Raw genomic sequence first — 26,414 nt, 5'->3', positions numbered from 1 at the left:
CCGTCTCCCTCAAGCTGTAGACACACATCATTTTATCCCTCCACAAAGATTTAACATTATATATGAAGCCATACTTGTCCATATACTGAACCATTTGTTATCTCGGTGAGCAATTGTTGCATCATCTATAACATTAAGGAATTCAATGGTAAATTTGTCTTTTGGGTCAATTATGAGGTCATCTGGTGCTTAACTCGAAAAAATATTTGCACTTCTTCCTCACACGCTCCTCTGGGAATTTAACTCAATAGGATCATCAGATGTTGTGGACATGTTTTCAACAGTTTCTACTGGTGTACTTTATAAAATCAATGATTTTTATACTCAGCCAACGTTCCTAAAATTGTTCTACATACTCAACAGTGAATAGGTGAACTATTTAGACAATATAATTCTCTCCTCGCTCATTCCTGATGTGTGAAGACCGTCAGACTGAACACTGTTTGGAGTTGGACAAGGCTTAGGGTAACCTGCAGCAGCCAAAGGGTTAACACGCACCCGAGAAATCATCCATTATTTCAGGTATAACTGCAGTAAAAATGTCTCGTATAATTTTTCAATATAATTAGGATCAATGAAAAACAAAAACTTATTTCACCATACAATTAAACACCCTAGCCTAACCTAACTTAACCTAACATAACATAACCTAACCCAACCCTCCAGGCAGCATCAAGGTGTATTCATTCATCAGTTGAAATAAACTGGGGCTAATCTTCACGTGATGTACATTATGTAATAGCGCGAATGGTCAAAGAACTACATAACCAAATACATAATTATGAACTATGAATGTTGTTGTAGCTGAACCTGTAACTGTACCTTTACCTGTACCTTACCTTTATAATGAAATATATGTTTGTTACTAATACTGTAATCTTCCTCCTTACAGCCCCGGAGATACAGACGACGTCTAACTGCAGCGTGCTGAGTGACATGTTCTCGCTGGGTATGTGTGTGTGCGCCATCTTTAACTCTGGCAAATCTCTTATTGAAGCCAACCACTCCAGCTCTGGGTACCTGAAACAGCTTGATGTGGTGAGTATCTTGATAGTGGTGGTGGTTGTGGTAGTGATGGTGGTAGTAGTAGTAGTAGTAGCCGCATAGACCTGCTGCTCAACAAACTCAGCACAGCTAGGGTAGATACTTTAGTATTAGGATATTTAATTTTCTGGTAATAAAATGGCGGCGAAGGTGTGGCTATTGGAGGAGGCTGGAGGCCATCTATAAAAAAGTAGTAGTAAGTTGATATTGATGGCAGTAGTAGTAATGGGAGTGGTGATGGTAATGGTGGTTGTGGTGATGGTAGTATAGGTGATAGTAGTAAGGGGATGGTAGTAATCGTATTAGTGGTAGTGGTGGTATTGATGTTGGGTGGTAGTGGGGGTAGTAGTATGTACAGTATGTAGCTCGTTAGGTAGCGGGCAGAGTTAGGAAGGCATTGGGTTGGGTTTTTCATTGACCAAATCGAGAGTGGGAAGAAGGGTGAAACATCAATCATGACTTAACTAATTTATTCCTTATAAAACATATTGCATCCCGTCAAAATACAAGAAGAGTTGGCCTTCCTCGGAAGAACAACTATTATGTTCATTACACTTCACATCAATACACGTCTTACATCAAATAATTACCATTATCATCTTCATTCTTCATAACAACCAATGACCTCCTTACCTCGGTCATTCCTTATTTCCATTACACCTCACACATCAGACTGCACCACATGTTAGAGTATAGCATCACATGTTACATTACAGCAACACATCCCGGGTACACTCCACACCAACAAGTATGGAACTCCTCGGTATTCTTAAGTACATATACCAGGTACCTCGTTCACACGCTACTCTTGCTGAGTAGATGGGATACTTCCCAAGCAATCATACCAGTACTGTTTCCACGTCTGGTATTCTTAGGTCGCCCCACATTGCGACCGCGAAACTTCTCACACACACAATTATTTTATCCTATCCTGGGTGGTGATATGTAGGGTATCCACAGATTCACAGTGGAGGTGCATAATGTTCATAAGCAGACACACCACACCCGGTGAGTCCTTCACCGTAGTGTTAGCTTGGCCGACGCTCTGGACGCGTGCGTACCTGTTTGGGTGGAAGAGCGAGGCACGACTGAATATAATGCCTGAAGGGCTTTTATCACCACACACTAGTACAACTATTACTTCACTTTAAAACATCAGGCAAGGTTTTAAGACGTAAAATACTGCTAAATAAGTCTTTTTGGGGCTGAATGGAGCACGAAGGGGTTCACTGACCTGTTTGGGTGCAGAACACTATGCCGGGTAACAGACATTGCTGTGTTTGTGCTAGCCAGATGGAGATGTTCTGGGTACTTGGTTCTAACTACAGGAGCGAACATAAACACCTGTAGAGTTTTGTAGGTTCTTATTAGCGGAAATATACAGGAGTGCGCTCACAAGCGCAGGTAGTCCTTACACTCCTATAGGGGTCAACTGACCTCTCTCTGACCTCTCAGGCGACATGTGGTAAGTGGTACATTAGCAGCTTCCAGATGTCGCCAGGCACATTTATCTAAGCGTGTGGTGACATGAAACAGGGGCATTGCCACACGCTATTGACTAGAGAAGTAATGTATATATATATAGAGTACATACATGGTATACATACAACATACATAATATACATACACCAGAACCAAAATTGCACGAGCTGTGATTGTGCGAGAAACAACCGATCAAGTGTGGTTTGCAGAAAGGGAAACAATTGTCGGAACCCACATGTCAGGGAGCCGACACAGGAGGCCACAGTAGATATCGCCGGGGCCCAACAGCCCGTTGATATCCTAAATGATAGCAGTGAGTCTACTCAACCTGAAACTGTAGTACTAATAAACGCTGCTCCAATAGTAGCAGATGTCCACGAGGTGAATGAGAGACAGCCACTACAGTGGAATGGCATGTCGATGGAAAATGCGGACATAAGGGGTTAAAGAAACTTACTCAGAAATTGTCAGGTGGTCGCCAGCTAACCTGTTTCAACCACCCAAGTGTGCGGCCACCAAAGAAATGATTCGGGAGATGATTCGCCTCATAACCGAGTACACTCAGGACTGCTTCCTTGCCCCTTTAGCTCTTCAAATACTGGCAATAATACCACATCTATTCTGTCAGAAGACACACACAAAGAAAATGCAGCAGCAATGAAGAGAAGATTGACAATGTGGCAGAATGGGGCCCTTGATGATCTCCTATGTGAAGCAAGAACACTGCAGGAGAGACTAAAATTTATAGGAGACGGAAAGCAAAACACCGATGACGTTGCAAGAAAGTTTGGAAACAAAATGCGTGTGGGAAAAGTGTCTTTGGCGGTAATATCTCTCGCAGAGGAATCCTCCGGTGGGGTTCTGCCAATAAACAGAGAGACATTAAATCAACTGAAAGAAAAACTTCCCCCTGCAAGTGAAGACGAAGGCATCAGGTTCCAGGGTGATTTATCCCACCAAATACTGTCCTGTTCGAGAAAATAGCAGGAGGGATGGTGTGGAAAAAGGCACTGAAAACTCAGGGAGGTGCAGGCCCTTCAGGTCTGGATGCAAACGGTTAGAGAGTCATCCTCAGCATCAACAAGTTTGGCCCCGTAGCAAGTGATCTCTGCACTGCCATTGCCGTCCTTGCAAGAAAGCTGCCAACACCTCCATGCTCTGACGGCCTGTCGCCTCATTCACCTGGATAAAAATCCAGGATGTAGGCCTATAGGGGTGGGAGAAGTGCTGAGGCGGATCATCGGAAAATGCATAATAGAGGTGGTAAAGAATGATGTCAGGGCAGCAGTAGGGAACCTGCAAGTTTGAGCTGACCACCAGGCTGGAGGAGAAGCTGCCATTTACGCCATGAGAACGATATTTGAGCAGCGTGATTGTGAGACCGTTCTCCTGGTGGACGCTTCAAACGCATTCAACATACTTAACTGCAAGGCCGCACTGCACAACATCAAGATCAAGTGTCTAGGCTTTGCAATACATGTTGAAAACTCCAATAGGAATCCATCAGACCTCTATATATTAAACAACAAGGCTCTAAGGGGTGATACCATCATACAGTCAACCGAGGGAACAACGCAGGGGGACCCTGTTGCAATGGCAATGTACGCTGACGACCTTACAGGAGGAGGAAAAGTGAAGGACATAAAAAAGTGGTGGGACCTGGTAACATCACGAGGTCCACAAATAGGTACCACCCAAACGCCAGCAAGTCCTTCCTCATTGTGAAGCCAGAACATTGTGAACGGGCAATGGAGGTGTTCGGTGGAACTGAAGTCAAAATAACAAAGGATGGCCAAAGACACCTAGGTGCAGTAATCGGCACGACGGCCTTCAAGACCGAGTACGTAATGGGAAAGGTGAATGAGTGGGTTAGGGGAATCCAAGCGGCTTTTGCGGCATTCACCCATGGAGCCAAGCATCGCTGGAACTACCTGATGCGCACTATCCCTGGTATCGGACCCCTCCTCCACCCTCTAGAAGAAGCTATCAGCATCAATTTCATTCCCAAATTAGTGAAAAACCCTCACTTAACCCCAGCAGAAAGATTACTCCTTGCACTACCACCGAGACTGGGAGGAATGGGATTGACCAATGCAGAGGAGATTGCTGCCACCGAACATCAAAACTCAGTTAAGCTCACGGCAGTCCTCAATGACCACATAATAGCTCAGAACGCAACAGGGGAGGTGGATACCAGTGAAGTAAACATGATTCGTAGGTCCATTACGACAGAACGACAGCACAGCCATAGTGATAAGTTGCAGCAATTGATGCTGCAAGTACCAGAGAATTTGAAAAAAAAGTAGCTATAGAGCAGGGGGTGGGCGCCTCGAACTGGTTAACTACATTACCGATAAGGGCAAATGGTTTCAGTCTCATTAAACAAGAATTTACAGATGCCAATGCTCTAAGGTACGGTAGGCTAGTAGAAGGTGTGCCCTCCCATTGCGTGTGTGGCTCTTCCTATGACGTCGATCACGCCATGGTGTGCAAGAATGGGGGCTTCGTATGCATGAGGCATGACGAAGTAAGGGATCTCAGCAAATATGTTGAAGGAAATCTGCCGTGATGGCAGAGTAGAACCGACCATCCTTCCACTGGACGGTGAGAATTTCCAATATAGGACTTCAAACCCATCCAACGAAGCCTGTGTTGACATCAGTGCTCGAAGATTCTGGACACAGGGACAGCGAGCCTTCTTCGACATCAGGATTTTTTATCCCATGGCTGCATGTCACCGTAACTTAGCTCTCGATGCTGCACACAGGAGCAGCGAGAACGACATGATTTGGGCATACGAGGAGAGAATTCAGAACATTGATCAAAGCAGCTTCACTTCTCTGGTGTTCACAACCTCTGGTGGGATGGGACCAAGTGCAAGATGCTTCTACGCCAGACTCGCGGAGTTGATCTCCGAACAGAAGCAGCAACCCAGAAGTTATGTTACAGCCTGGATGAGATGTCGACTGTCCTTCTTAGGTCTGCTTTGCTCTGCCTCAGGGGAACGAGAGCATCGGCCCCTAAGCCGACAACAGTTGCAGATATTGACTATGAGGCAACAGTCACTGAATGCCTCATAGATCTGCGGTTCAACTAACTCAACACAGCTAGGATAGCTACTTATGTATTAGGATATTTAATTTTAAGGTAATAAAATGGCGGCGAAGGTGTGGCTATTAGGGGAGGATGGAGGCCATTTAAAAAAATGTGGCAGTAGTAATAATTGCAGATAGTAGTAGTAGTAGTAGTAGTAGCAGAAGTAGGACTAATTGTGGTAGTATTAATTATCATTTAAGTGGGGAGAATTATAGTAAGAGGGGTAGTGATTGTGGTGATAGTTGTTAGTTGTGGTGGTGAGTGGTAAGGCGGTTGTTAATTGGGTCTGGATGAGACTAAAGTGTCTTGGTGGTGGCGGCGGCGGTGGTGGTGGTTAAATGGTGATGTGATAATAGTTCTCTCTCTCTCTCTCTCTCTCTCTCTCTCTCTGATGGTCACGAGAGAGGGAAATGATCGTGTGGTATAAAAAATTTGTTTTGATCTGGGTGATTTGAATAACACGTGGCCTGGCCTTGTTTACTGAGCGAAGGACATTTAATTTCGTCAACAGGATGGTGTTGGTGAAGTGTGTGTGTACAGTATATGTTACGTTTATTTTTTATGCGGAATCGGTCATTTTGCAAAATGACCGATTCCGCAAAAAAAAGTATATATATATATATATATATATATATATATATATATATATATATATATATATATATATATATATATATATATATATATATATATATATATATATATATATATATATAATGTGCACTCGAAATTCTACTGTGGTCGTGTTTCATTTATTGTAAAATTCGTGATATTTTAAGAATTGTTTTTATTTGTGAAAACGAAAGTACTGTACATTGAGATCCTGTTGGTCATATCCCCTTAGGTAATGTGCTTTAATGGTTGTTTTATTATTCTGGAACAAATGCATTTACGAGACACGATAAGTAACTTAGTACTGTACTATGGGGAGAGGTGAATCATTTCCTGGAGAGATGTCCTATATTTTCATAATACTGTATTACACATTTAATATAGTAATACTACTACTAATAATAATAACCAACAGTTGTTGTGCGCTTTGACTATCACTGTAAAGTGTAAACAATGTACCACTGTACCACTCTAAACGCTGTACCTCTGTAAACATTGTATCACTGTACCACTAAACGCTGTACCGCACCACTGTAAACACTGTACCACTAAACGTTGTACCGCACCGCTGTAAGCACTGTACCACTAAACGTACCGCACTGCTGTAAACACTGCACCACTAAACGTACCGCACTGCTGTAAACACTGCACCACTAAACGTACCGCACTGCTGTAAACACTGCACCACTAAACGTACCGCACCGCTGTAAGCACTGTACCACTAAACGCTCTACTGCGGTAAACACTGTACTACTGTACCACTCAAAGCGCTGTAACGCTGTAAACACTGTACCACTAAACGTACCGCACCGCTGTAAACACTGTACCACTAAACGCTCTATCGCTGTAAACACTGTATCACTGTACCACTGAACGCTCTATCGCTGTAAACACTGTACCACTCTAACCACTGTACCATTGTATCATTGTACCGCTTTACCACAATATCTTTTTCTCAGTAATTGACGGTGTTCCTCTGAGGCCAATATTGGCAAGAGATAAATTCTCTTTAATTGCGGTGGGTAAACATTGGTACCTTAGAGAACCTCCTCCCTCTGCTCCTGCCCACTTGGAGGACGACTAAATCCAGGAATAGAAACTTGAGCATGGAGGACGAAGTTAAGGGATAGGGGGTGTTTGATGGTAACTGAAGGGGTAGAGAGGTAGTGGTAGTGAGGGGGTGTTTGTGGTGGAGGGAAGAAGGGGTGGGGGTTATCTCGGGGGATATTGGCGCGGGTGAGTTTAATTGACGGTAAAATAGTATTGTTTTCCTTGACGTGTTCAATATACAGTTGACACTCCCGCTTGACACTAACTGAAGTTTCTGCCAATTAATTTTTTCCGTGGCCATGGTTTAAATTTACCAATGATAATATTTTATCATTCCTATATAATTTTTATATTTTTCATTTCGATATTGATGTTTGAATTAGATATATTAACTAATCAAAATATAATTGTCGTGTTGGTATATTTATATTTCAACTTGAAATTCGTCTATATTGTTTTGTTTAGTGTATAACTGATTCTGTATAATATATCGTCTACACTACAGGGTATATTAAGAATCCTTGCTATATTTCAATTTCAATATGTTACTGTAATATGTATGGTCGTGACGCCAGAATAATTCCAGCGTTCATATTCTGTCCTAATGGTCTACAGTTCACCCAGCTGTTAATGGGTACCTTAACTTTACTCTTTAACTCACTTAACTCCATCGTCGAGCAGAGTAACAAAGGCGCTGGCTTCACTGTCCGTCGTCACCTCCGCCACACATACTAAATTAACGGGGGAACGAGAAAAATGCCTGAGGAACTCCAATATACAGGCAACTTCAGACACACCCACACCTGTTTCTGACTCTCTCTCTCTCCTTCTCCCAGAAAATTCAACATACTCTTGACCTCTGTCTGCTCTGGAAATTCCTGGAAGCACCTAGACTGGATAGCCTGGACTTGTCGACTCAATTGTTAGTCAAATTTACTCAGTTAATTGCCCTGGGGATAGAGAGAGAGAGTGTGTGTGTGTGTGTGTGTGTGTGTGTGTGTGAGGCCTTCGTCAGGTGCTAGGCAGGTGGGTATGGTACTCAGAAGGTCTTGGTAATAACTGTTTGCTGTTCTGGCGAAGTTTTATAGGAGTGTGTGAGGAAGGCAGGAGGAAATTATGACACCTGCAGCTATTATTATTATTATTATTATTATTATTATTATTATTATTATTATTATTATTACCTGTACAATAGAGTCTCTTGCATAATGTTCCGCCATGATTGATGTGTTAAGAGTTAGTAAATGAAGAAAATATTTAATGTGCGCGTCTCTCTCTCTCTCTCTCTCTCTCTCTCTCTCTCGACAGCAAGAATCTCATTACCATTAATTCAGTTCGTGTGTATTTAATCTCTGGCCATTAGGGGTCCACCACTTGGCTTCTCACAACACAGACTTACAACATATTCACAACATATTCACAACCGAGATTCACATCATTCATGAAATGGGTCCAGAACATGCACAATATAGATTCACAACATTTACAACAGATTTACAACACAGATTCACAACATATTTACAAACCAGATTCACAATATATTTATTTTACATCCCAGATTCACAATATATTTACACCATAGATTCACAACATTCACAATTGATCCACAGAATTCACAACACAGATTCACAGCATACACAACACAGATTCACAACAGTTACAACATAAGAGTCACAAGATTCACAACAAAAGAGTCACATCATAAGATTCACAACAATTGATTCACAAGATTCACAACATAATATTTAAAGCATAAGATTCACAGCATAAGATTCACACCACAAAATTCACAACAATATTAATTTTACAGCGCAATATTTACGATAGATACACAAGGTTCACAAAATAATTCGAACATTGAATAACGCCCGTAATGGAAAGTTTAGAATATAATTAGCGGTTGGACTTAAAGCTGAAACATAAACAGTTAGTGTTGAAAAAAGCATCAAATTATACACCAGAATATTTTTAACTACTGTAGTTTATTTTTATTGGTTTCCAAAATAAGCACCGCCTACCAATAGTTTAGCCAATCTTGACCACTTCATTATCTATTAGTTTTCTAACTGAAGTTTTGCAAAAATTATATCTTTTATTTAACATCAAATAAAACTCGAGACTGAAGCTGGCGAGAGGAGTTTGCATGAAAAGTCAAGCTGTGGTGCTTAAATTAGGTGTCCTGGACTATGACGTAATCAACAAGATGACAGATACTTCCAGTATATCAAAATTATAATTATATAAATCTGGTTGATACTGTTGCTTACTAAAATTACATCATCTAAAATATAGCATATGTTTTTTTACCAATTTTAATTTATTTATCTTAATAGCAGTTAGATTTGTTATAAAAAAATAATTAAAAACATTGATTGGTATCATTACGTTCGGCGGAAAGTTCGTCTTGGGAGAGTAATGTTGCCAAACGCTGCTACAAGAGAAATTTTCAAGATTTTTTAATTATGACATAAAACATTCACGAATAATTTTTATGTTCATAAAATTTATTGTATAATTATATTAAAGAAATAATTTTCCCACTGTTTAAAGTATCAGATATTACAATTATTTTTTTTCAGTCTTCATACAAATCTATGAAATGCATAATCTTGGGTAAAAAAAGAAAATATTCTTAGAGATTACCTGTATTACTTTTAATCTAAATGTCAAGTCAAATAGAATTTGGCTATACAGTACGGCAAAGAGGGTGCACATGCAGTTAAGCCCGACAAGCATTTACAGTAGCTTGAAAATATGAATTTAGTATCATTCAGGTGTGCCACCAATCACACTAGATAGTGACTGACCTAACCTTTCATGCTGCCTGAGTGTAGGGTTGCCATACGTCCGTATTTTCTCGGACATGTCCTCTATATAGGTCTCGAAATCTTCATCCGGAAGTAATTTTTAAATTCTTCAAAAGTGTGGAATTTCAGCTTCCATCATTTTTTCCTCAGAAAAAAAAAACATAAAACTGTAATGACGAGAGAGAGAGAGACTGAGAGAGAGGGGAGGTGGAAACCGTAGAGATCTCGTTCAGTTTTCGTCAGCTGATAAGTCACGTGTACGCCTGTACGGTGTTGTCAACTTAGCTGCTAGCAGTTTTTGGGCAAGCATGTAAGTGCCATGTACTGCTTTTCCTTGTAGCCACGCGCATCAGTATATATATACAGGTATACGTATATGTATGTATGTATGTATATATATATATATGTATATATATATATATGTATATATATATATGTATATTTCATGTAAATCCACAATGAAAACGTGGATAAGATAAATCTTGATAAAGTCACACGGGAAAATGGAAACAACGGAGTACCTTAGCTTTCGTCTTTATTCAAGATGTCTTGAATAAAGACGAAAGCTAAGGTACTCCGTTGTTTCCATTTTCCCGTGTGACTTTATCAAGATATATATGTATATATATATATATATATATATATATATATATATATATATATATATATATATATATATATATATATGTATATATATATATATATATATATATATATATATATATATATATATATATATATATATATATATATAATTAACGGTTTATTGAAAGAGCTTGGCAGCCAGAAGGCTGAAAATATACAGTAACATATTTGGGGAATGGGTTACGAATTACAAATAATATGCAAGTGACACAAATAAGACATATAATAACTTAGATGGGGATCAGCTCAAACTACAGTTCATTTCAACATAGTGACAGTGTAGGGAGCAGTGTTTACTGGGAGTGAATACACTGATTTATTACATGTTATTGATAATTTTACAATGGTTGGGACTGGGCTGTTCTTATAGCGATCAGTTCGTGCACGTATGGGCTGGATGCGGTTGTGGTGTCGAACAGCAATTCTCGGACAGGGGATCTCAGGTGGTGGTAGGGGCCGGTGTCGGGGATGGTGTAGAAGCTTCTTACCAAATTTGCAGATGAGGCCGTGGTGATGGTCAGTGAGAGTCGAAAGGGTCAGTGTGTTGAGCGCTTCTTGATATGTGGAGTAGGAGGGGGAGAGAATAATCTTGCATGCCCTCTTTTGCACTTTTTCTAGGTGTTTACGTTGTGTGGCATTTAGGGAGGAAGACCAGGTGGGGGAGGCATAGGTGAGCTTGGGGAGTATGAATGTTGTGTATACACTGAGGAGCTCGTGTGCGGGAACTCCGAGGGACTTGAGTCGGCGGAGGAGGTGGAGACGGAAACTGGAGGATTTGACAACTTCACTGACGTGTGGTTTCCAATTTAGTTTGTTGTCTATGGTGACGCCGAGGAGCTTCGTGGAATCTACAACCTGGAGTGTGTTCGGACCTAGGGTAATGGAAGGAGGTGGGACAATGTCGGAGGAGAGGTTGATGTGCATAACCATGGTCTTGGTATGGTTGATGGTGACATGGTTGTTGGTGGCCCAGTTTTGGAGACTGTTCAATAAATCCTGGAGGGCGGTATAGTTGGGAGCAGAATTGTTGACGCTGATCCCAATGGTGGAGTCATCGACATATTTCCAGCGAGCAGGGGTTTCTCTTAGGGCATCATTGATGAGCATAAGGAAGCAGAGTGGTCCCATCTTGGTGCCTTGGGGGACGCCACAGGTGAGTGACTGAAAGGTGGAGACAGCCCCTCGGAAGCGTACAGCTTGGCGTCGGTCACTGAGAAAGTCTGTAAGCCATGGTATGAGACTTCTCCGAAGCCCGAGGTCAATAGCTTTGTTTATGATTATATTGTGGTCGACTAGGTCGAACGCTTTAGTGAAATCAATGAAGGCGACAGCTACAGACGTTTTTCGTTTTTCGAGATGGCGGTATATGTAATCGAGAAAGCTGACAAGACAGTGAGTGGTGGAGGAAGTTTTCATGTTGCCAAATTGCTGAGGGTCTACGACTCCTGCAATATCAGCATAAGCCCAGTCAAACACAAAACTTTCACAGCTTAGGCTGGGTATTGGGGTGATTGCAATAGGTCGTAGCTGATTTAAGGATTGTGGGCTGGTTGGCTTGGGCACTGGTGATACATAAGAGGTCTTCCAGTCAGCTGGGCATCTGGCTTGACTGAGAGAAGCATTGATGATGGAGCAGAGGGGTTTAGCAAGCTCCGGGGAGAACTCCTTGAATAGTTTCATTGGTAAGTCAATGGGGGTGGTAGAGCGTTTTAATTTTAGTTTGTCCAGGCGTTTTGCTACGTCAAATTCCTCTACTAAGTCAGTGGGAAGGGGGGCTGGTAGGTAAGCAGGGAGAGTGGTTGTGTCAAGCCGTGGGAGCGTCTGGCATATAGTAGCGAAATGGTTATTTGTTTGCTCAGCTGCGTCAACATTGGTGAGATGGCTAAGGAAGGGGAGGGGGTGTGTCATATTGTTTAGTCCACAGAGTTCTTTAAGCTTACCATACCATTGACTGATGTTGGTCTGCTTCAGGTGTTGTAATTTGGTTGGGTAGTGGGACTTCTTTGCAGTGCGTATTTCGCGGATGACTCTGTTGCGAAGTGACCTGTAGCGGATGTGGTCATTGAGATGAAAGGCTCTGTCTCTCTGTTGCATAAGTCTTTTGATCCGAGGTGTGATCCAGGGCAAGTCAGCTGGGTGTGATCTGACGGACTTCTCGGGGAAGAAGTGGTGGTGAGCTTCGGTGGTGGTGTTGGTATAATTTATCCATTTGGTTTCCACGTCATCCACGCTGAGTACTTCAGTCCAGGGATAGTGAACTATCCACTGTCCAAAGAGGCGTACTGCAGAGTCAGTAATCGGCCTGTAGGTCTTGATGTAGGGTCTCTGTACTTGAGTGGGAGTGGCAGCAGGGGACCAGAGCACTGATAAGTGTGTGCTACACCCGATAGGAGGCAGTGGTTGAGGAGGTTGGTACTGGTCCGCTAAGTCAGTTAAGATAAGGTCAAGGGTGTTTTGACCGTGTGTGGGGAAGGTCACAACTTGTGATAGTGATAGCTGGTCCTGGATATCAGTGGTGTCAATTTCATTTAAATCCCCACATAATACTAACTTGGCACATGGGTACCTAACTCTGAGGTGGTCTGAGGTGGTGATGAGATGATTGATAAGAGTGTCTCTGGTGGGTATATATATAAAAAATTTTTTTATTTAGTGCTATTACAGCCATAAATGAAATGTTGAAAGTATACCTTTTTTTTCTTGTTTTTTTTTACACTTGCAATTGTTTTTCTTGTCCTGCATTTAAGGCATTTTAGCAATTTGTAACCATAATCTAGCCACTTCCACTATATTATTTACGTGTGTTGACAACTATGACGGTGACCGGTGGTTGGCCAGTCTTTAACCTGCAGTGACAGTGTTTGATCTTAGTCTTTGTTGTGGGTTTGTAGCTTGTTGCCACAGCTAGTGCTTACGATTTGTTGTACTTTTCCAGAGCATAAAACGGTACCGTAAACCCCACGGACAAATGCCCAAACGCAAATGTAAATTCACTGTAGAGTTGCAGAGCAAACTCCCATGTTTTGAGAGAGGCAGGGATGAATGGGAAGCGCAGTGTTTGGTGTGCAAACCAGGAACGTACGTCTCTGTGGCAAATAAAGGTATTAATGATTTGCAAACACATGTGAACTCAGACAGACACAAGAAAGCAGTTCAAGGAGAGGGCTCATCGATGAAACTGACAGAATTTTTTGTCAAACCAGGTAGTAAAACTGAAGATGCTGTCACCGCTGCAGAAGGTACTTACGCATTTCACACTGTTAACATCACAATAGCTTCACGTCCATGAACTGTTCATCTGCCTTGGTTAAAAAGACTTTCTCTGATTCTGAGGTGGCAAGGAAGTTTTCTAGTGCTCGAACAAAAACAGAAGCAATTGTTAATTCTGTGCTTGCACCGCATTCTGTTAATGCTGCCTTGAAAAATCTTGAAGATAATGAGATAGCATATTGTGATTTTGCTACAGATGGAAGTAATCACAATTCAATAAAGCTATTTCCTGTAATCATTCAGTACTTTGATTGGAAGAATGGTGGTTTACAGTCAAAACTGTAATTATGTAAAGGAAACTCTGGAGAAAAATGGTCTCTGAGAAATGTGTTGCATTCACAAGTGAAAACTGCAATACAATGTTTGGAGTACTCAGGCGTATTGAAGACGGTAATAATGTATTTGCAAATTTGAAGAAAATGTTTCAAAAGCGATCATTAATTGGAGTGGGTTGCCCAGCGCATATTTTAAACAACTGTGTCCATTATGCAGCAGAAAGAATGGATATTGATATTGAAAATATAATTTGTAAAATTTATCAATATTTTCATATCTACACAGTTCGAACTGGGCAGCTCAAGGATTATTGTGATTTTGTTGAAGTTGAATACAAGAAGCTCCTCCCCCATAGTAAGACTCGCTGGCTGTCACTATTGCCTGGCATCGCCAGGCTAATACAGATGTTTCCTGCTTTGAAATCCTTCTTTTTATCACAAGACAAACCACCCACAGTAATTAGAAAATTCTTTGAGAATGAAATGAGTGAGATTTACCTCTGGCATATGCACTCATTAATAAATGTATTTCACACACACATTCAAGCAATTGAAATGGAAAGCAATTCTGTTGTAGAAGTGTTGACAAATTTAGAATCTGTTCACAAAATGCTTGCAAAACGCAAGAGTCAGAATTTTATGCCCTTGAAAGTTAAAGGATTGCTTGCTCAAAAACGCACAGAAGGAAATGAGAAAAAGTATAACAAGTTTTGTGCTGAAATAGTTAATCTATACGACAGATGCCTAGAGTATATTGAGAAATGGATGAAACCAATGGAAGATTTTCTTGTTTCAAGTGGATAACCTTGAGTGAAACACCAAACTGGTCTGATGTGGAGCCGTGTGTCAAATATTTGATTGATAAGGGGGTAGAAGTTGATGATGTGAAGTGTTTTGACCAAGTTAGTAACCTGAAGCAGTTTGTGGAAAATTACAAGAGTGATGAAGAATTTAGTAATCTGCCAACACATAAAAAGTGGACCAGATACTTTGAAAAATCAAAGAACATTGAATGCCACTCAGAATTGCTAAGAATTGCACAATTCTTCTTTGCTATATCATCTCACAATGCAGATGTAGAAAGAGTTTTTTCACTGATGCAAAGTCAATGGACAAAGGAAAGGAACAAATTGAGTGTTGAAACAATGAAAGGCATTCTGACTGTACAGTACAACTTCCGAGAAACATCTGTCTGGATCTGCTAGTCATATGTCTTCACCTTGCACAGGATGTAAAGGGGTGCCCAATAAACTAGCCCCTTCCTGGCCAACCAAAAAAATCTAAAAATCTCTTGTGTCGTAATCTTCGGGCCCCTCACACTGGTTATTTTCTCGACCGTAAGTATCTCTTGCCCTTTTATACGGGTTTTCTCGGTTCGTTGTCACCAGTGTAACCTGCCTGTTTCCAGCCCTTTTCTCCGTAGCTCTCGAGCTGGATTCGGGTTTCCATGGCCTAGCTCCACTGGTCGTTGATTTCGGTGCTGACATGATGGCCTTGAGTTGACAGTCACCTAGCTTCTGCCGCTTGTGGTCGGGCGACACTTCTGACTGATGTAGATTGTAAAGGCCTGGGACTTAGGGATAGAAATCCCTTACCAGCCTAATCAGGATCTTATAAAAGGAAAGTCAAGGACCATGGTTTTCCGAGGAATAACAAACAATTGAGAGATTGACATCTCTTTACTATAAAAATATAACACAAAACTCTGACACCAATCAACAAACATCAAACAACAATTACGGGAGTCAAACAATTAATGCAGTCAACAGTTAATGGAAGTCCGACAATTAATGGAATCAAACAATTAATGGAATCAAGCAATTAATGGGAGTCAACAACTGATAGAATCAAACAATAAAAGGGAGTCAGCAATTAATGGAATCAAACAACAATAGAATCTAACAATGAACAGATATTTCCTACGGCAGCGGCCCTGGGGAAGATTCTGGAATGCAGTGATCCACTCTCGGGGGGAAGTGTCCATTCAGCTCCTCACTCGAGCGACAGTGGCCGATGTCTTGATACAGCAGGAGAAACACCGGGACACAGACGGAGGAGATGAGCTGGCGGTCGTGGCAGCTGCGGTAGTGGTTTGGGATAAGTGTCCAGAGATTGACAGTCGAATTGTGAATGGTCTGGGCAAACAACCCACGAGTCCAGAGCCTTTGATGAGATCACAGCCAGAATTTGACGAACAGCGGGGAGGTAGTGACTGTATTGACGGCTGGGCAGAATCTGAGCCGGTGTCGCTGGAAGCATTGACGTTCTCACCTCCGTCTAACCCCCCCCAAGTGAGTTGCGCCAACAAACGAGCGAGGGAGCAGCGGTAACGAGCGGAAGATCGTTCCGCCATACAGCTCCCCCAACAAAAGTCTACTGTAAGGTAGATTAAAACTTAAGATTAGTACAACAAAACGTAATCCTGCAACAAATGGTTAGCTATACAGTAGACCTGCTCAAAAAATGTGCCCCAAGGTTGTCTTTCCCGACGACGTGAACAACACGAAACCTTTACCCCTGCAGACTTAGAGCCCACCTTAACAATCTGCCATTTGGCCCTTTGAAGGTATTTAAATACAGCAAGGGCTTGTGGTCAACTTCCAGGATAAATTCTTTTCAGCTCAAGTAATAATCCAATCTCAAAACCCCTAACAAAATAGCTTGGCACTCACGTTCAATGGTCGAGTGCCTCTTCTCCCTGTCTAATAACTTCCTGCTGGCATACGCTGCTGGATGAGGACAGGCCTGAACATAATGGAGGAGAACGGCTCCTAGGCCATGACTGGAAGCTTCCGTCCTAATAACGAATGTCAAGCGGTGATCAGGTAACTTGGTGGACAGAGAATCCTTGAGATGATTAAATCTGGCCAGCAGGTCGTCGCTCCAGACAAGAGTCTCCCGGTGGCCTTTCCTTAGCAGGTCAGATAAGAGTCCGGTAAACTCAGATGCCCGGGGAATGAAAGCTTTATAAAAAGAGATTATACCAAGAAAACTAAGGAGTTTCTTAGTAGTAGGAGGACACACCTCACAAAGGGCTTCTATTTTATCTGATTGGGAACGAAGATGCCAACCATCTAACACGAATCCAAGATAATGAATCGACTTAAACCCAAACCGGCATTTAGATGGTTTTATCGTCAAAGTATGCTCCCGTAGCCTCCCTAGGACAGCTTTAATGTCGCCAAGATGTTTCTGCCAATCCGAGGAATATATGAAGATGTTGTCAAAATAAAAAGAAACTCTAGGCAAACCAACAAGGACGATGCGCATCAGCCTGATGTACGTGGCACAGGCAGTCACCAGCCCGAAGGGAAATCGGTAGAATTCCATCAATCCTCTACGAGTAGGAGAAGCAGTTAGTGGTTTAGCGCGTTCAGTTAAGGGCACCTGGTAATAAACTTTACATACATCTTATTCCGAGAAGTACTTCGCCCCTGAGAACTTATGCAAGTCTTTCTCCATAGAACAGGCGGGCTTGGCATGAAAGACAGTTACCGCATTTAACGCCCTATAGTCAATGGCCATCCTAAAAGTACCAGCCCGTTTATGCACCATAACAACAAGAGAGCAGTGAGGAGATGACAATTGGATGATTCCCTGCTCAAGTAGACGGTCGACCTCTTCTTTAAAATAACTCCGGAGATGAATAGGGACAGGATAAACTTTGGCCTGCACACACTCAGTGGTTGCAAGGAGGATGTCATGGTGTACAGTGGACGTGCATTCCGGGACGTCTGAAAATACATCCTCAAAGTTAGTAATTAGGTCCTCAATGTCTGCACGTTGGATCCACTTCAGTCCAGGTTTAAGTGCTGGCCCATTGTCAGTCGTAGGGGATTCTACTATACCATCTGGTGTTATCGGTAGCTGGCAACTGAGATCATCCGAGTCTGGTGCCTGAACTTCACACGAACCCTCGCAGGGTAGTGCCTCGACTGCTTCGAGCTTGGGAACGTCATCAAGGACATGAGCAAAGTTAATGTGGGCCCTACGATGATATATATTTAATAAATTATCATGGTATAATTTAGGGCCCTTCGGTTCGTCAATGATGTAATTTACTCTACTCCACTTCTCGAGGACTTTGTAAGGTCCATTCCAGGAAACAAGCAACTTACTCTTCTTATCAGGCAGGAGCACTAACACTTCATCCCCGGAATGAATTGACGATCCTGTAATTTGACGTCGAAATAGGCCTTATATTTGGTGTTACTAATGTCAGCATTCTGAACGGCGATCTTGGCACACTATGAAAGTTTGTCCCATAATTCATTGACATACTGGTAGTGAGTCTGCTCGTCGTCTTCAATACTTGTGTCCTCCCACAGATCCCTTAACACCGAGAGCACCGCCGCCCAGCTGCACAGTGAATGAGAACCCGGTCCGGTCATCAGAATTTTCCTTAGAGCAAAGAAGTGATGAAGATACCGGTGCCACTCTCAGCTTGTCGGCGCACAATTTCAGTATGACGCCTTTAGCCCGCAGTCTCATCCGTCCATTACCACTCGGGTGAAACGGGGTGGTAAATAAAGGCTTAACTCTAGCAATCAAGCCCTCATCAAGGGAGGTAAACTGAGACCCCTATCTGACATAATTTTGGTATGCCTACCTGAGAGAAGATCATACAACAAGCTTCGGCCACAAAAATAGAATCAATTTCCTTCAAGGGCAAGGCTTCTGGAAACCCGGTGGCGAAATCAATTAACGTGAGAACATACCTGTGCCTTCGCAAGAGGAAGGAGGTGAGAGAGTGGTCCAACCAAATTCCATGGCTACCTGGAGAAAATGGTTCTGTAATGATGAGTAAGGGTTTAAGAGGAACAGGACGGACTCTACCCTTGGCGGACATACGCCGACACCGATCACAACTCCTACAAGGTTCTAATATCCGCCCTATCCCCGCCAGTAAAATTGATTAGCAATCTTCATATACGTCTTCCTGAGTGAGAGAGAAGTGCCTGCTGGGGCACGACAATCAGCCGAAATAAGGCGAAAACTGACCTACTTTATTGGTTGCTTGGATGTATACACAAGATCAAAGTAACAGACCGTTAATACGAGCAAACTTGAAACAAAACCCATCTCTAGCCTGATCCTCCCTCGGAAGTTACCTTTCCCTTACCTGCTTCTAGAGTGGCACAAGAGTCTTGATGCTTGGCGAATCCTTTAAGTCATAGTCAGCGGCTGTAAATTTCGATACAGAACCAGGGAATGCAGAGGTTTCCACCTTGCTGCCGACCGTGTCTCCACAGCGCTAGGACCTTTGCTGGAGGGAGGTGGCGTGAGGGTAGCGAGGCACGTCAGCAGGCGGCTAAGAGACTGGCGCTGGTGGCGAGGAGATTGGCGCTGGGGGCGAGGGAGACTGGCGCTTGGGGCGGATTTTTAAGAACTGTGGTCGTTAGGGTCACGAACTCGGGCAACATTACCAATGAGTACACTAGCGAATTTAATGGGAGCTCTTACCATATTAGACCAACCAGTGAAATAGGGCACGCAGGTAGCACCTAACAAATAGGAATCAATAACAACCCAATGAGAAATGCTTGGCATCTCTGCAGAGGGTGATGTCCAGGGCACAACAGGCAAGTGCAGTCGTCCTTCCTCTAACCTCCTCTCTTCCCGAAGTCACTAGGCCCACAGGTAACCTTCCTGATGTGGAAGGGTATGGGTGTGAGCCTGTTTGTCTCCCACTCGGCTCTTTTTTTTCTTTGTCCCCTCGAAGCCCTACTTGTCCTGTCTAGCATCTCCAGTACAAAATCCTTCATCCACTTGACCCCTGGAGAATTACCGTGTCTCCTTTCATAGTGATATGCTCTATCTTCGTATCGGTCCCTGATATTTCCCGTGAATCTCTTAGCCAAAGTATTCAGTGATTCGTACGTGTCAATTTCGTGCAGTTTTCCCAATACCTTTAAGTTGTTTACGCAATTTCCCAGATCGTCCGCGAGCTCCTGAAGTCCTTTAATGTCATCTGTTCTCACGGCTGGGCCACGTAGGACCTTGCCTATTAGTTCTTAGATGTAGGCTTGCTTGTTGCCATAACGCTCTTCTAGCAAGGCTAGAGTTTGTTCGTATCCTGCCCTGGGGTCTTCTATTTGCAGGCACGCTCTTAGGGATTTCTTAGCGCGGCCGGTGTAGGCCGAGAGAAGTGTTTCCAATTTTAGTGCATAGGGTATGGGCACCTCCCCAATGTGTCTTTGGAAGGCATGCTTAACTCCCAATACTCGTTACAAGTCCCTCCGCTGAACCTCGGCATCGGCCTCTGTTGAAGCCTCATAGTGGCCATTAACTCTTCCAGCCTCTGGGTTGGTAGCATCGTGTCCGATGGCCTCCCTTCCATTCGTCCTGGGCGTTCTCGCTGTATATTCTTGTACTTGGTTTTCCTTCTACTGGGATTCTGTTGGTGTCACTGCTTCCGGAAAGTGGGTATGACGGGTGGAAACATGTTCCCTCTCCCCCTGGTGAGAAGTTCCCGACTCTGAGGCGCTGAGTGTTGGGAACCCTTCTTGGGTGGGTGTCGAGGTGTAGCAGCTAGACACTCCTGGTTCCGGCGGTTGACAACGTGTCTTGTGGATACCTCGTCGCGGCTGTCATCCCCTCACTCGTTTCCAGAAAAGGCTTTCCTCCTAGTGCTGACAGCATCTCACCAAAGTCCTCCGTATCGCCTAAAGTCTGCAGTTGCTCCATATGATCTTTCATATTCTGCATTATTGCCGTCAATTGGGTGAGCGTCTGCTGAAAACCCCCGATTACCCTATTCAACCGGCCTGTTGGTTTCATCCTTCTCTCGGGTGAAAGGGTTTCTCCACTTCGCCCTGGCTGTGTGAGTGACTGGTTAGCATCTCCGTCGTTCAGGGCCTCCGGGTCTTTTACGCTGGCTAGGCTTATCTCCTCTGCCTTGTTCCCTTCCATGACTGGTGGCACAGTTATAGAGACGATCGGTTAAGCGGGAATGCTCTTCAACTGACATGTCTGCTCGTTTATAACGATGTCATATAAGCCATGTCATACAACTGAAGTCATACAAGCGATGTCATACAACTGAAGTCATACGAGCGATGTCATACAACTGAAGTCATATAAGCGATGTCATACATCTGAAGTAATATAGATGCGTGCAATAAGCACGAGCGATATCACACTAACACGACAACAGAGGCACCACAATCAGTGTAGAGATTCATTACACACTTGCTAAGATCGTAAACTGATGTCACAAATACTACTGCGCCCTTACAACGTTACTTAACTGTCACAACTACTATTTTCTAATAGAAAGGACAACTCACTCGTTCTTAATTTTATTTACAATTGGCGATCTAGTCTGGCTGGTCCTCGCGGCAGGCGGCGTGCCTGTCCGGAATGAATGATAACACTCGCGAGCGCCCGTATGAACTATTTTGGCTCCGAGACCAGTCCTTTCTGACACCCACATACAGAGGTGTCACGCTTCTCTATGTACGAGTGCTATACACACACTCAACCCACAACCCCCTTTTTCGCTGGGGTTAACTATTATTATATCATAGGCATCACACGTTAGTCGATGTTTCACAAATTCACACAAAGGCGTCCCCGCTCTCCTGCTGCGGGGTGTGTCGGGTGCCGGAGGGAAGGGCCCCGCTGAAGGTCCGTCGACGGTCGAGTCACTCGTCAGTTCTCAGTAGACTGTATCGGCAGACTGTAGGACCCACGTTTTGACTGTAAGTGCCCAATGAGCGGCTGTGGGATAATGAGACCCTTGCACGTAGGACTCAATTGTTCTTTATTCGGTCAAAACCTGCAGAGTATAAATTACATATGTTACATATGAGATAATTAATTCATTTGTACGTTACTTCACTATTAACAACTACATATGACATATTTGAGTAGAGTAGGGTGTTAAACCATATAAAAACTTACGTGTTTCGGGCCTAATGTAGGACTTATTAGCTCCATGACTTGTTAGCTCACTGGACGGCTAGAGACTATCTTCTGAACCCAGCAGGGAGCAAGTCAGCCCGAGGCGAGGACATCTGTTTCACATTTAACACCTCAGCAAAGATCGTTGTCAACACTCTGTCTCTCTCCTATCTCTCTTTCTCTCTCCTAGTTTATCCTACTGTGGCAATAACAGTAATGTTTGCATACTTCGGAACAAGGTGAGGTTCTATTCTGTCACGGCCACCATGGACTGTTGCAGTATGTGCCCTCCTGGAGACGTCTTAAGTGTCTCCAATGCTGACATAGAATAGTGGCATTTCATCTGCTGTTTTGAGCTTCTTGATCAATTTCTCCACACTGAAGAACTTCATACCTGTAAATATCACCAAAATACGAAAATTTTACGAGGTATTGATTATATATTATGGCGAAAAAAAATCTAAGTAAAAAATTTGAGCATGATGCTAATTTTAGCAGTAAGTGGATAGTACTGTGTAGTTTCTAGGTTTTTATCTAATTAATAATTACAATGAGTCTTTGTTTTTTTAATGGTTGTGTAGAATTTTGTTCAAAGTTATTTATGCACCAATTTCAATGTTTTATAGATGTGGACATAAATGTTTTATTATAATTCATTGATTTGTTTTCTAACATATTCATTAAAAGTGGGTGGTGTCTACCAGGTGAAGTTTCATTCATTTCTTCCAAATACTGTATTGTAAACAGATCCCGCGTTTTCTTGTTTCGGATCAGAAACACACCACCCAGCTCTCTATACAATGCCAGAGGCATGATTACTCTGCCACAATCCCCGCTTACTTCATCTTCTTGTTTTTAGTTTAATATACACCGAAAGAGTTATATAGTACCGTTATCAAAGAAAAAAGTAATTTACTAAAGATAATAAGTCACTGAAACAGACGTGAATAAAATACCTATGATAGTGGCATCATCACTGCGTGGCTGGTAGGAGTGGAAGTCAAGCCGGTCAAGGCTGTCACGTGACAGGGCAAACACACACACACACACACACACACGTGTGCGCCGCCTGCCACCCCTCTTCCTTGCGGGCACCTTTTCGCCTCTCTTCCTTTTTCCTCCTGCCTGTATAAAATAAAATAAGATAATAACAACTGACTTCTTTAGAATGGGTAATTATAGGTGACTAACTCGCGGCCGAAAATTATAGAAAACGATTTTAAAAACGCCGCAATTTCACTTTTTTTTTATAGTGGACAGTTGTAGTTTGTGCAATTGTGTTAAATGTTTATTTCTAAAATAAGCGTAACCTAAACTTAGTGGGTATGAAAAACCTACCTAACCATCCTAGCCAAACAAACCTACCTAACCTTATCTAACTTTCTGAGCCCCCCGAACCCCCCGGTATATTAAACAGAAAGAACTTACTTTGATATGGTGTAATTTGAGGATTTTTCTAGACGGGAGACCATCCGGCAGCATCAGCGCTTATGCAGTCCCGGTGGCGGAGTGATTTGATATTGAGAAGGCGGGAAACGCGAGCCACGGTCGAGGAAGTGATCAATGATTGTTTCTAATCAACAACTGACTTAGCACACAAACCCAGTTCTATTTCACAGTATTGCTGTGAACAATACTTTCTACTTAAAGGAACTATGTCGTGGCCTTTGTAAAAACTGAAAGGTCTCGTTTTCTTTATCCTTAAATTCGCAAATTACGTCCATATAAGATCGGCGACAACCTTCACAAGTCATGCTGACAATGAAACTGCGGCGGGAAAGACGGAAGAGACGTCTTCTCTCTATATCACAGCCTCATTACCGCCTAGAAGACAAAGTAGTGCACGCCTAGGCGCCTAATTATATATCTACCAAACGAAACATTTCCACAAAAAATTATATTGATTATCATATCAGAACTCACCGATGAAAGTAGTATTCATGACGAGACATGGAAGATGGATCTTGGACAGCTTTCTTCAGTTCTTCTATTGTCTTAAAGTTCTCATCTTTGGGAATAAAGTTCTTTTGACACTGCTGATATTTTTGAAGAATCGTTTGTCTAAACTCTGCTTCAAAGTTAGCATTAGCCATTCTGGACTGCAGCAAAGCCAAGAGACAACAGATCAACGACTGCACTGTAGCAAAGCCAGTAGACAACAGATCAACGACTGCATTGTAGCAAAGATAGTAGACAACATAACATAAGAATGGAGGAAACTGCAGCGGGCCTGTTAGCCATACTGGGCAGTCCCGTTTACACCCAAACCCTTTCGCTCATATATCCATCCAACCTATGTTTGAAGCAATCCACCGTATTCGAGTTAATGATGATATTTGGTAACTTGTACCACTCGTCCACTACTCTATTTCCAAACTAATTTTTACCTATTTCGCGCCTAAGTGTAAATTTATCTAATTTAAAACCATTGTTACGAGTTCGCTCCTGGTTGGATAGTTTGAGTACCTTTGCAATGTCCCCATTGTTTAGCCCTGACTTCCACTTATACACCTCTATCATATCGCTCCTCACTCTCCGTCTCTCGAGGGAGTGCAAATTAAGATGCTTTAACCTGTCTCTGTACTCTGATTCTTAATGCCCGGGATTAGTCATGTCATTCTCCTCTGAATTCTTTCCAAGGATTCTATATCCATTCTGTAAAACGGTGACCAGAATTGAACTGCATAATTCAAGTGAGGTCTCATAAGCGCAAGATATAGTTTTAGGATGACCTCGCTAGTCTTGTAACTAACACTCCTTTGTATGAACCCAAGTACTTTATTAGTCTTGTTTCGAGCATATACGCATTGTTTATTTGGCTTAAGATTCCTACTTATCATTACTCTTAAATCTTTCTCGCAGTTGGATTTCTCAATAACATCGTTGTTCATCTGGTATCTGGTTTCCCTGTTTACATCTCCTACACTGAGTACTTTACATTTGTCCACATTGAATTTCATCTGCCATTTTTCGGACCATTTTAAAAATTTGTTTATATCTTCCTGTAGTTTTGCGGAGTCCTCGTCAGATTTAATTATGCGCCCTATTTTAGTGTCGTCAGAAAATTTGCTTATGTTGCTGTCTACGCCGATATCTATGTCGCTTATGTATATAATAAATAATAATGGTCCAAGTACTGAGCCTTGGGGAACTCCACTAGTGACGTTACTCCTATCTGATTTAGTGCCGTTAATGCTCACTCGTTGTTTCTTATCCTGTAACCACGCCCTAATCCACTTCAGAATATCTCCTTTAATGCCATGAGCCTCCACTTTTCTTATTAGTCTTTCGTGGGGAACTCTGTCGAAGGCTTTGCTAAAGTCGAGATATACCACATCATAGTCGTCCACTGATTCGAAAACAGATGAAAAGAATTTTAATAGATTATTTAGACATGAACGCACGCTTGTGAAGCCATGTTGGGAATCATTGATCAGCTTGTGCTTCTCCAGGTGATTTCGAATAGAGTTTGAAATGATTGCTTACAGTAATTTGCCTACAATTGATGTTAGGCTGATTGGACGGTAGTTAGAGGATAGTGATCTACCTCCCTTCTTGAAAATCGGTATTACATAAGCTATCCTCCAGGATTCTGGTACTACCCGTTTTTAAGGACATGTTAAACAACTTTGCTAAAGGCATACTAAGCTCTTCCTTACATTCCTTTAATACTCTGGCAAATATCTCATCGGGACCTGGTAACTTATTAGGCTTACTAACTATTTGCTTACTAACATCGTTACTAGTCACTAATATCTCGCTTAACTTATTTTCTTCACTGTCTCTATATAGAGTCGGTGCCTCGGGTATCATGTTTAAATTTTCGGTGGTGAGAACTGTTAAAAAAATATTTATTCGGATTATTGCTCATTTCTCCGTCGTTATCAGTTAGCTCGCCGGTATCTGACTATATTGGCCCAACCTTTTCTCGTGTTTTAGTTTGATACATTTGATAGAATCCCTTGGGGTTTGACTTTGCCTCCCTTGCTACCTTCAGTTCATTATTCCTGTTTGCTCTTCTTATCTCGGTCTTAACCCTACCGGCTAATACCTTATAATAATCTCGGAGGTAAACTTCACCACGATTTATTCTCCTACCTATAACACATCAACGACTGCACTGTAGCAAAGCCAGTAGACAACAGATCAACGACTGCACTGTTGCAAAGCCAGTAGACAACAGATCAACGACTGCACTGTAGCAAAGCCACTAGACAACAGATCAACG

The 26,414-nt window shown here is 42.4% G+C and overlaps 1 protein-coding gene across 1 annotated transcript in view; it reads left to right on the top strand.

Annotated features, from left to right (window-relative positions):
• The first annotated feature begins 413 nt into the window (after window positions 1-413).
• Window positions 414-26,414, top strand: part of LOC121862628 (SCY1-like protein 2) — an 83,573-nt gene continuing 57,572 nt past the window's right edge. The window contains exons 1-2 of the mRNA XM_042360945.1: window positions 414-426; window positions 893-1,038. Coding sequence (XP_042216879.1) covers window positions 414-426; window positions 893-1,038 — 159 coding nt within the window. The remainder of the gene's footprint in view (window positions 427-892; window positions 1,039-26,414) is intronic.

Source organism: Homarus americanus, unplaced genomic scaffold (genome assembly GCF_018991925.1).
Source record: "Homarus americanus isolate GMGI-L3 unplaced genomic scaffold, GMGI_Hamer_2.0 scaffold31037, whole genome shotgun sequence".
Classification (NCBI taxonomy): Eukaryota; Metazoa; Arthropoda; class Malacostraca; order Decapoda; family Nephropidae; genus Homarus; species Homarus americanus.
This window is presented reverse-complemented; position numbering and strand designations above follow the sequence as displayed.